The 12,235-nt window shown below is 39.7% G+C and overlaps 1 protein-coding gene across 1 annotated transcript in view; it reads left to right on the top strand.

The window, feature by feature from the left end:
* Positions 1-3,681: 3,681 nt before the first annotated feature.
* Positions 3,682-12,235, top strand: part of LOC102920460 (uncharacterized) — a 25,483-nt gene continuing 16,929 nt past the window's right edge. Inside the window, exon 1 of the mRNA XM_042281921.2 lies at positions 3,682-3,779. Coding sequence (XP_042137855.1) covers positions 3,777-3,779 — 3 coding nt within the window. The 5' untranslated portion in view covers positions 3,682-3,776. The remainder of the gene's footprint in view (positions 3,780-12,235) is intronic.

Genomic DNA, 12,235 nt, shown 5'->3' with positions numbered 1-12,235 from the left:
ATTTGCTCCCAAAATCCTGCTTCACAGATAAGTCTGTCAGATATGCTATGCCTGTATGCCAAAGATGGAAGCCCCAATGTTGTGGAGAAATCTGGTATCCAGTTGTTTCTGCCATTTCTCACATTTTTTGGAAGTCGCTTGTTTGCACTTCCTGCTTACTTAGGTAATATTGTTTTCTTCTTAGGTTTCTGATGGAGTTGAAGATTAGATAATTAAAGTTACAGTTTTCCTTGCTAACAAATTCAGAAATGGAACTCACTAAAGAGGTGTAAAGTGTATAAGTTTGAAAGACATCAAAATATAGTTTTTTGTTGGTAACACAAGTTAGGATAAAAAGTGAACTGGGTACAACACTCTGGACTCACCAAAATAAGATAGATAATGGAGCATTTTCTCTGGATCTGTAAAATGCTAATGGACTGAACATTGTTAATGTAATTCTTGACTGCATATATTGTATATATTTATTGTACTTATTGTATATAGTTTTTCTTATATTAGTTATAACCTTCTTTTATTATTTTAGACAAAAAAAAAAAAACAAGAAATGTGGTGATATATTGTGTACTCTAATAAAGCTTACCTGAGGATCAGAGAACAGAGCCAGCAACTAGATTAGACATAGAGGTCACACAGTGGTGGCACACACCTTTAATCCCAGCACTTGAGATCTCATGCCTTTGCTTGGGAAGCACACATACCTTTAACCCCAGGAAGTAATATGGCAGGGCAAAGAAAGGTATGTAAGGCATGAGGAAACTGAAACCGAGGCTCTTTTTGGCTGAGGCTTTTCAGGTGAAGACTCAGAGGCTTTCAGCCTGAGTATTTGTGGAAACAGGATCAGCTGAGGAGTTGGTGAGGCGAGGTTGGCTGTGGCTTGGTCTGCTTCTCTAATCTTTCAGCTTTTACCCCAATATCTGGTACTGGGTTTTTTTAAATTATAAGACCATTTAAGATTCTGAACAACATGTAAGAGCTAGCTAATAATAATCCTGAGCTAATGGCCAAACATTTATAATTAATATAAGCTTCTGAATGGTTATTCAGGAACAGGTGGGCAGGAGAGATTCATCTGGTTACAAAGGGGAGAAATATTCTCCCTTTTAGCCCCTCTAACCACATTAGAATAGCTTCCAAGAATGATTATTAAACACCTAGAAGATCAGTTTCACACAAGCTCATTATTTTTAACTACTGTATAATATTTCAATAGCCAGACATAACTCAATAAACTTTTGTTTGATATAAATTTTAGTCAGTCCTTAAAATAGTAGATATCTGACTTTGCCAACTTTAACACAATATATGATTCCTAAATCTCATCCTTTATGTACCTTAAACAACTTACTCGGACATTCATAACTTTTTTATTCTGGAGCCATCCAGACACTATCTTTATATATCTAAGTCTTTCTTTACTAAGGCCATTTCCATATTTACATTCTTCCAATATGTTCTTTTATGCACTTATTCCTTTTTATAATACCATGAGACATAGGAACATTAACAAATATATTTATGATCTATTGTGGGAATTTTATCCTCTGTGGAGGGGCATAAAGCAATGTCTATTCCATCCCATTGGGATATACAATGTCTGTCCTAATGTCTTTGGTAGACTTTCAACAAAGTCTACCCTGGGGAACCAATGAATTTATGGGGCTTACTTACTGAACATGGTTGAAGAGATACTTACAGGAGTTTGGATACTTTGGTGGTTTGAATCAAAATGGCCCCCATAGCCCTGTAGGGAGTGGCACTATTAGGAGGTATTGCCTTGTTGGAGGAAAAGTGTTACAGTTACTTTCTTCTGCCTGCTGATCTGGATGTAGAATTCTCAGCTCTTTCTCCAGCACTATGTCTACCTGTAGGCCACCATGCTTCCTGCCATGATGATAATGGACCAAACCCTCTGAACCTGTAAGCCAGCCTCAGTGAAATGTTTTTCTTTGTGAGAGTTGCCATAGTTATGGTGTCTCTTCACAGCAATAGAAACTCCAAGACAGATACTCAAAAACAGCTATACAGGAATGTCTCTACTTACTATATACAATGGCTCTCCGATAGCTGCATCGTAGAGCTTACCTTCTCTCTACTCTTCCACTTCCCATATACTCTAGCATTGCATTACACTTCTCAGTGTACATAGGAAGTAAGCCTGATAGCTCAAGGTAAATTACCACTTTTAAAGATGGCTTTCCAATAGGTGCATATGCAGAATCCAACTCCATCTAAGTCTTTCTGAGGCTATATACTCTAGCTCCTCCCACAAACCATAGGACTATGTGTCATTAGGGCTGAATTGCTTACAGTTGGCTGGGAAAGAGGCTATATACTCAGAAGGAAGGGAAATTTTCTTCTGTGATGGAATATCAATAGTCAGCAAACTCTGTGGTGGTCAATCTTTGTAAGCAGGTACAGTTGATCATAGGAAGGTACCAACTGTTTGTCTTAAGATAGTTCTGAGCAACAAAAATTAAATAAAAGAAACATGAATAAAAGTGTGAATAAGATAATGTAATAAATTAATATTTCCTAGGTACCATTTGTTAAGCTAAACCATAGAGAAAACACAAAGCAGTCTTCACATAATACATGGCATCACTACTATAACCATGCTTTTGGTTTTTAATGGATGTATGTAGGCAATACAAAGAAATAGAAAATACTTACAAAACATCATTGAATTGATGTATACACAGTACAACACAACTAAGAAATTCCTCTTAACATTATGATGTTCCAGCTTACTATAGAGATAGCTATACAAAGAGGATCTCTCTATCCTCTCCATGGATGAACATCCCATTAGCTGTTTTAGCCACAGATGTATGACTAATAACAGTATTCATAAAAGGTGAACAAACATTTACATCCTAGCATCCTAATTTCTAACAGGCATGGTTAACATATGGCTTATCTTTGAGGTATTTTAGATGCAGCCCTCCCTTAGCTAAATTCTCCATTGTGTGATTTACAATCTCCTAAGCATTGGTAAATCTTTTATATCACCACTTCTATTCTTCTACATCACAGCTTAGTAGTAGAGTCTATTGAACATATGAGATGCCATTTACAATTTTCACAAAATTAACTTCAAATGGATCTTACACCTAAATGTCAAATTGGAAGTGCAGAACTTCTAGAAGACACTTGAGAAACTAGGCCTCTCCAAGTTTGGCAACCTGCCTAGGCCTCAGGAGCTTTCTCTAAGGCCCTGATGCAAAACAGTTCCTTCTCTAAAACCAGGAATATGCTTGGGAGAGCTGATAAAGGTCTATGACCAGGGCATTTGGGAAGGGGATGCTTCAGATCCTGAGAACCCCACTCTTTCCACTCATTGGGCTGTGGTTATCAGTCCCAACACCATTGTGGACCTTAATAATGTTCTTGAGTTACCCTGTGTTCCCTTTGTGCAACATTGTCTGACTAGCCTCCTTATGAATTTGTATACTTCTTTTTAAAATTGTATCCATTGGTTTACATTAACCAGAGACTTGTTGAATTTGGTACAGATCTCCAGGCAATTTGGGATAGGTCTGTGCTATGGGTGGAAGCCAGGGGGAAACTCCTGCAGTGTGTTCCTTCAGCTTACTGGGTCCTGTCATTCATACCTCACTAGCCAATCAGAGCCTCCTGTGGACGTGCCAGTCAGATGGGCGGGTTCTTCCGGGCTCCAGGCTCAACTTCTCTGCTGAGGGAGACGGAAGTCGTCCCAGCTGCTGCGCCTCGGACTTCCCTGTAGGGAGAGTGTGGGCAAGCTTGGCAGCCACACCATGGTGAGTGAGCGGCTGCTGTCCCCAGACTGGAACGAGTGGCTGGCCATGGTGAATGAGGGTCTGCTGTCCCCAGACTGGGTGGAGCAGCTGGCTGAGCCATGGGAGCCGGTGTGTTGGGTCCTCCCCCGCCTGGGTGGGAGCCAGTGGCTATGCGGAGTTTAGCATGTCCCTGCATGGTCCTGAGTAGTCCTGAGTGGTGCTGCATGGTCTATCCCAAGGACTGACTGGGAGCCTCTGAGTAACTTCATTTCACGGACTGTGTCTGCATGGGAACGGGACTGTGCTTAGAAATAGCCTTGTTGTTGACATCACTGTGAAATGCTGGCACCTGTGGTACTTGTATTGTCACTATGGAAGGCAGATTTGCCAAACCCGGAGAGTCATGGTCTCTCTAGTATCTTCCAGAAGTTCTGCACTTTTAAAATTTAGGTTTAGGATCTGTCTGGAATTAATTCTGTGGAGCTTTTAAACAGTATCTTCCACTCCACTGCTAGACTGTGATGTGGAAGAGTAGAATTGATGATAATAAAATTGATGGTATAAAGATTTACCAATTCTTAGGAGACATTAAGTCAAAAAGTAGAATTAAGATAAAGGAATGCTGCCTCCCAAATACCCCAAAGATAAGAGGTGTGCTAATCATGCCTGTTAGAGATTAGTATGATAAGATGTAAATGTTTGTTCACCAGGTTTAACTGGCCTTTAAGATACAATTTCCATAACAATGGAAACAAGTCTGATTTACAACCAGCCAAAAGGCCCACAACCAACATTAAGTCCTGGTGTGCCACGAAGATATATTAATTCTAGAACAGCTGCATCTCCAGTCGTTTTGAAAAGTGGTTTTGAGTCAAGGTCTCCTATGTAAATTGAGGTGGACTTGAAACCTGTCTGTAGACCCACAGGGCATTGCCCTTGCTCTGACTAGACATCCTAAATTCTGGGATTACAGATCTGTAGCACCACAGAATTATAAAATTGCCAATTTAAGTCACATAGTAGACTGTCCATTGCAGTAACGGAAAGGATTTGCATGTGGAGCATGGCTTGTTTTGTGTACACTGCAGGGATAAACAGGCTAGACAGTAACTAGATCACAGACTCAAGTTTAAGGCAGTGAGCTGCAGGAGTCTCCATCATAAAGACAGACCTACTGGAGCAGGGTGAGTGACTTTCTATGTAATTTAATTCTTTGTATTAATTGCTTCCATGTACATGAAGACAGGCAGAATTGGTGGGTGTACAATTTAGGGAGGGTACCTTGAACTACTGAGTTAGGAAACTCTCCTATGCAGATATATGCAATCCTGGTTGAAACAGTTAAGTCAGCTGAGAGGTTTGAGACACAAGACATCAGCTATAACTCCATGTGTCAGCTTATAGCACTCAACAGCTAACATTTTACATGGGACAAAGTCATCCAATGTCTTATTAATGGCATTTTCTCTACCAGGAAAGTGCCTAGTCTTTTTCAAAGTCAGTGTAGCTAAGTGTTTTTCCAATTATTTTTATCATTTTAAAAAGTCAGTTACTGGTTTCATTTTTAAAATTTCATTTTCTTTAAATGCATTACTGATCTAATCTCTGTCTTTATTTCCCAGTGTTTCCCAGCCATTAAGAATTTCATTCCATTTTTTTTCCTTAAGTGCTATTTATTTATTTATATGTATCAGTTTAGAGCAGTGGTTCTCAACCTGGGGGGTTGAGGCTCCCTTTGAGGGATCAAATGACCCTACCAAAGGAATGGCCTAAGACCATTGGAAAACATAGATATTTATATTACAATTCATAACAGTAGCAAATTACAGTTATGAAGTAGCAATGAAAATAGTTTTACAGTTGGGGCTGGTCACCACAACATGAGGAACTGTATTAAAGGGTCACAGCATTAGGAAGTTTGAGAACCACTGGTTTAGATCAATGTCTCCTGTAGCTCAGACTTGCCTCACACTATGTAATTGAGAATTGCTTTGAACATTTAATCCTTCCTCTACTGCCTAGGGCTGAGAAGACAGGCAGTCCTGCAACTCCTTCTAGGCTGGGACTTGACTGGTCTGTGAGAAGGAAAAATAGACCAGTGAATGAGTGTCCTCCAACTTCTCTGACTTTTTTTTGGGAACTTACAAATGAAGAAGGACCTGTGTAAGAAATGAGTTCACTGACCAACTGTAAAGCAAGTGTAGTCATAGCATAGAAAGGGAGGCAAAAGGAGGGTAAAAGCTTTTCTGCTTTGACAGTAGTTGACATTAGCAATGAGCAGTGAGATAATCAATTTTAGATGATCAATAAATGTCTTGACTGGCCATTTATCTGGTTTACAGACCAGACAATCAAGAATCTGGATAAAGAATTGAACTTTTGTGAAAACAAATTACTGTAGTTACACTAGTCCAACCAGAATAGAACTGGATAAAATGCTGAGGCCCTGCATAACATGATAGGTTTTCCAGGTTTAAGATGTATAACCTGAGAGATTAAATGATGTGAGTAGTACTTGGTATGCCCTAATACAAATCCCTTGTCTCTGGAGCACATGACCATAAAGCCTGATTCAACTTTTTAACATAATTTTTTAGGATTATAATGATATCATTTCTACTACTTTTCCTGTATCCAAGTCCTCCCAGAGACACTTCATTGTTGTCTAATCCATGGCTTCTTTTTGCTTTAACAACAGTTACTGTTTGAATATGACCTGTGTTTGGCTGTAGGACCTCTGAGCTATGAAGTAAAGGGTTGGCTGCACTGGACATTGAGTGTGTAATGGAATGTGCACACAAAGGACCCTGTACCTTGGAAGAGGATCAGGAAATGTTCTGGGAGAATGGAAGATTCTACTAAACTACACTTTTCCCAGACTAGGTCCCTATGTGACCTTAGGGTAGAAGGGCAGAGCTGTGATGGCCTATGCTGTCTTAGTCATTTGATCTCTGCTCACTTAGTGGGGTAACTGCTGATGTCTGGACCCCAAGTTGGGTGGTCCTAACTCTGGGAAGACTTAGCGATCAGGAGTACCAGTAGGAGGTAGGTTCTTTTCAAGATTCTCTTCTGTAGGATTCTCTTCTGTTCTGCTGTAGGGAGCCTTAAGGAAGACCACAAGCCATGCCATGGTAAGTGTGGGGACCACTGACCCCAGACCAGGAGGAACAAGTCTGCTGAGCTGTCAGAGCTGCTGGGACTGGAATGGACCATGAGACAGACTGTGGTTCTCTTGATCCATGTGATGACTTGGGCAGTGGCCCTTGGCTTCTGAGCCTTGCTGAGTGTGGATTCCCTGGGGAGCAGGAGGTTCTGTTGCCTTGGCATGGGAGGCTAAGATGCTGGTAATATCGCTGTCCAGTGTGCACACCCAGGCACTGCTTTTGGTATGCATTGGGAAGACAGATTGGAAAACTGAAGATCTGGTTTCTAGAAGTTTTGAACATTGCATTCCACTTTCAGTTGTCTTATGATTGTTACAGATAGTTTAGAAACTGGTAGTAAGGAGGTGATGGGGATCATCCTTCAGCAATATATGATTAGAATACTTTCAACTTTCTGCTACTACCAGCCACAATGGTGTGATTCAGGGAAGTTCAGTTCCAGTGCACAAAAGAGGTTTCTGAGCTGCAGAGGTTTCTCAAGTTTACATGGTGTTGGGCAGGTGGATAGGGCAGATGCCACATCTTGTGCCTTAATCCATGTGGCAGAAGGCAGACATTAAATTATTTTTCTATATTGTTTTGTGATTGGACATCATTGGGGCTGGGTTTGCATGAAAACACAGTGGGTATGAGGGCCTGTAGAGCCATAGTAGGCTCTGGAGATGATTATCTCCATTTGCAGAGAGGGCTCTAGAGCATGGGGCTTTTCTGTTTGGAAGAAATATCAATAGATAAAGAGTAAGAAGCACAACAGTTTAATGATCACTTGGAGTTAATTTTGTGGGAGTTGTGAAGTCTGTTTATTAAATTTCCATACACATAGAATCATAGGTAGCTGGGTAACATTGGTCAAGATCACAATTTTCCTGGCTGAGTTTTCTTTGGTCTTTTGATTAAAAGTTGACTATGTTTTCCTGCTTTTGTTCTTGGCTTATTCTCTTCATCCCCTTTATTCTTTTACAAATATTGTACACAATCTTAATTATGGTAGCTTTTGTGGTAAATATAGAAATCACATTTTGTCCATGTGTGTACTATTTTTTAACAATCCCCTTGAGCATTTTGAGTGTTTCCACTTTGCATGTAGCTTTGGAATCAGCTTTTCTGGTATAAATTGTTGGGCATTGTCTTTGGATTCTGTTAAACTTATGGTGCAAATTGACCATATACATCTTAATATTGATTGACCATATACATCTTAATATGGATTCACCATGTTCCTAAGGATAGTTTATTTATTTTATTTAGTTAGGTTTTGTTGTTGTTAGTCTGTGAAAGACTTTTAGATTATTGAATAAAAAGCATCATGGGGCTTGGTAGGTTGCTTAGCACATATTCTTCTTGGGGATAACCTGAGTCCTGATTACAACACCCACATTGGGAGGCTCATAATCACCTGTTACTCCAGGTCCAGGGAATCTGATACCCTCTATTCTTGTGTGTCACCTGTGTACACATGGAAGACATTCTCTCAAACACACAAATATACACATACAAACAGTAATAAATTTGTTTTCAAAAGTGCCTGTGACTTACAAAGCAATTAGAGTAAAACAAGTTACTTTAGGTGTATAATACAGGTCATACACTGTTTCTTTAAAAATCTGATATGTTGCTTTTGGTTTGGAAAAGTTTTCCTGTCATTATTCTAATGCAGACTTACATCTAGTTATCAATTATAGGAAAGTGATCCTAACTTGCATGAGCAAGAAGGTAGATATGCATAGTCAGTATAACAAAATTGTATTTTATTATGCTGATGGTCATCACACAAGGTTCACCCTCTAAATTCCTAACTGAGATCCTGAACCTATTTCCCAAAGGCTGCTCATCTGTGTCACACACCTTAGCTGAAGTTCAGGTCCAGTCTCTAACAGATGTCTCTGATTCAAGGGTCAGGATCCTTGGGGAGATGCTCTAGCTGCTGGGAAGATCAAGGTGATGTCTCTCCAGATGTACAGAGCAGAGCATTGCTCTTGGTCTCTGCTTATATACTGCCCAGTGGGCATCATGGTATTCTAGGACTAGGTCTGATTATTTTGAGTGAGTGATGTCACTGGGTTCCGGTTATTAAGTACAGCCTTGGGTATAGTGGGGTTCTTGAATAAGCTATTTTTAACATATCTAAAAGGGTTTTTTTTTTCTATGCACATTCCATTCCATTCCCTGATCCTTGAGGCATACACAGTGCCAATGGGGACCACATAAAAGAAATATTAACAGTTTCACAGCAGTTTACAAATTTAGGCCACAATAGGAAAAAGAGAAAGCATATAATCAATATTCCAATTACTAATAGACAAATAAATGCAGGCAAATAAATCTCAGGCACTAAAACATACAATTATTAAGCAAAATGGTCCAAACAATATAGACCATAGGATATTGCTATGATCCTTTTGAATATACTTATTTCCCTAAATTTGTATTTTCTCTAGGTTTGTTATGCATCAAGTAGAAAAACACATTCAGAAATAACAGGAAATGCAATCACTTTCAAACAAAAATGTTAATGGGGGCATAGCCAGGGTTTGAGCTGTAGGAGTCAGAGCTGAGCAAATCATAGTAGTGCATTATCCTAACTTGATCAGTCTAAAGTAGGAGCATGTGGGTCATGGCTATGGGCCAGGTATTTCTTCTTTTATGAGTGCAAAGAGCAACTAAGAGTCCCATAAGCTTCATAGTTCACTTCTAGTGTTGTTTCTCAGTTTTTTTGTATGTTAATATTATGAAAAAGCAAATGATGAATATAAAGCATCAGGAAGTCTGGTGAGTCTCCAGTGGCATCCATCTTTGGTCTGTGACCAATGTATATAGACCCTCTTTCTGGCAAAAATGGCAATGATGTAGTGAGGCAGAATCTGGAATACAATATTCCTGGCCTGAGGTGTCATCATGGAGATGAAACATTTCCTGAAGAAGTTTTTTTAAATCATGATTTGCACAGATATGTCTGCTGGAATCATACGTAGCTGGTTTGTTCCTTCTGGTATTATAGGAGTCTCTACAGCTCATTGTCATAATTTCTCCTAAAATGAAGTTTATTAAACCAGCCCAGAAAGGAATTTATACACTACAAGGACCAATATGATGTGTACAAACAGCCAAAGGTTCTCCTCTATCCAGTGGAATAAGTTCCTTGTAGGGAAGTGGTATAGTGAAATCTAAATATCCTACCAGTCACATCACATAAAGAGCATTTTTAAGCTTGGTAACCTTTTGGGTATAGGCAATAGTGTCTGCTTTGAGTATAGCTGATAAATGTTGGACTCTATCTATCTCTCTTCCTGGAGTCTCATTATCCCTAGTAATCTCATAATCCATTGACTATAATTGTGGCATGTTAAAGGCAAGAACAGTGGAAATACCATTAATGACTTTCTAGCCTTTCCTAGCAAGTCATCTTCTGGTTTATTAATATATAAGGTACCTGAGTCAAAAACATGTCTCTATTCAAATGTTAGGATAGATAACTTGGACATGTTTACCTGTCCTGAGAAAGGAGCTGTAACTCTAGTAGCATTGTATACATCCAGACAACCAGATTCTGCAGAATAAAAAGTAGAATCCAGTGTATCCTTGGTGATGTTATATGGTGATGTTAACTATGAGGTTGAAGGCTTCATGGAGCATGCAATAAAGACTCCATTGCCAAGGTTTGTGAGTTGGTTTGCAAGTACCTAAAGGGTCCATTCTGACATTTGGTGGTGCTCACTGAGCAGAGGGTGGGTGGCCATAAATATGTTGGCCTCAAGTGAAATGGTATGTTCCTCTGGGTACTAGATACCCTCTGTACTAGTCTAACTAGTTTGCAGGAAAGAATCAATGGATACAAGCCCATCATCAAGTTTCCTAGGCAATAGGTATGTGTGCTAAGCTGGTACTGTATTGTTTCTATAGACTAAGTATAAATGTATTTTGCAGAATATGCTCAGACCAAGAGGTTTGCCTTGGGTCCACTAGACACTTACAGATTGCTGTTTTTGTTCCAAGTCCTGAGAAAAGGGCTGAGATAGGTCTGTGTACTCATTGAAACATCCAAGTCTTGCTTGGATACATTCTTCTCTTTGTTCCTCTGAATAAGTTGTGGCAGATAATTTTGAGAGGTCTTGTAGATGAATTTCTAAACAGTCTATAAGAAACACAGAGTCAAATACAGAGTTAAAGTCTAAGAGATCAGAGCAAGAGCCACAACTACCTTTAGCTTACCACTTGCTGTCGTCCTTCCCCTGAGAGAGACCGTCTTCCTGTGTGTCTTGTGTTTTATTGCTTTCCTCTTGTGCCTTCTCATTGGCTTTAAGCCCAGTCACATGACTTCCTCATCACTGCCTGTCTATACAGACCTCCTGGTCTCTATGGTTGGTACTGGGATTAAAGGCTCAAGGGTCACCACACTTGGCTGTATCCTTGACCACACAGAGACTCTGCCTGCCATGTGATCAGATTAAGGGCATGGGCTACCACCACCTGAATTTTGATCCTGGCTCACTAATGACCTCTGATCTCCAGGCAAACTTTATTTATTAACATACAAATAAAATCACATTTCAGCACAATTAAAATATCACCACAAGATCTAGTTGGCTACAGCTAGTCTCTTCAAATTTTCAGCTGTATATCTGTTAGTATCTACCAATGATTGCTTTAATACACTTAGTTCCAGATGAAGACCTGTAATCAGTTTTTGAGTAGTAGCTAGTCCATTAGACAAGGTGTTAATAGCCAATGTTTGTTGTTCAGTAAGATTTCTGATGTCTGCTGCATCTGCATTTATGTCTGAAAGAACAGAAGATGCTATGGTAGCTCCATGTAAGGAGCCAACCAACATAGCTCCAGCAACCATCAATTGTAAAGGTTTTCTAGCAGCAAACTTATTTCCTGAGGAGTAGGAAAATGCTGGTATTTTCCTAAATTCAGGCTCAGGGCAGAGTTCTTCAGACGGGAGCCATGATTTGAGGTTGAAGGTAAGTGAGATCTTCTGGATCTAGGTGTAATTATGTCTTATAGGCAGGCTAATGTCAGGCATCATCATGGGTACTCTGTAACCATTGGTGGAAAAGTAGGGGGATTGACATGCTGCCTTGTAGTAGGCTATGAAGAACATGTTGTTCTCATGCTATCCTCCTTTATTAATGTATGGTGTTAGGTTGCCTTCTTTGATTACATAGAATTTCTATATTATGGGGAAGACATATACCTCATCAATTTGGGGTCCTTTGTGTAGAGTTCCTACATGTGATATGTTGAGTTTGGGCTCATGAGTCACAAAGTCTGCAATGTCCCATTCCTTGAGCTGTGGTAGTGGAAGAATCA

Source organism: Peromyscus maniculatus, chromosome 7 (assembly GCF_049852395.1).
Source record: "Peromyscus maniculatus bairdii isolate BWxNUB_F1_BW_parent chromosome 7, HU_Pman_BW_mat_3.1, whole genome shotgun sequence".
Lineage (NCBI taxonomy): Eukaryota > Metazoa > Chordata > Mammalia > Rodentia > Cricetidae > Peromyscus > Peromyscus maniculatus.
This window is presented reverse-complemented; position numbering and strand designations above follow the sequence as displayed.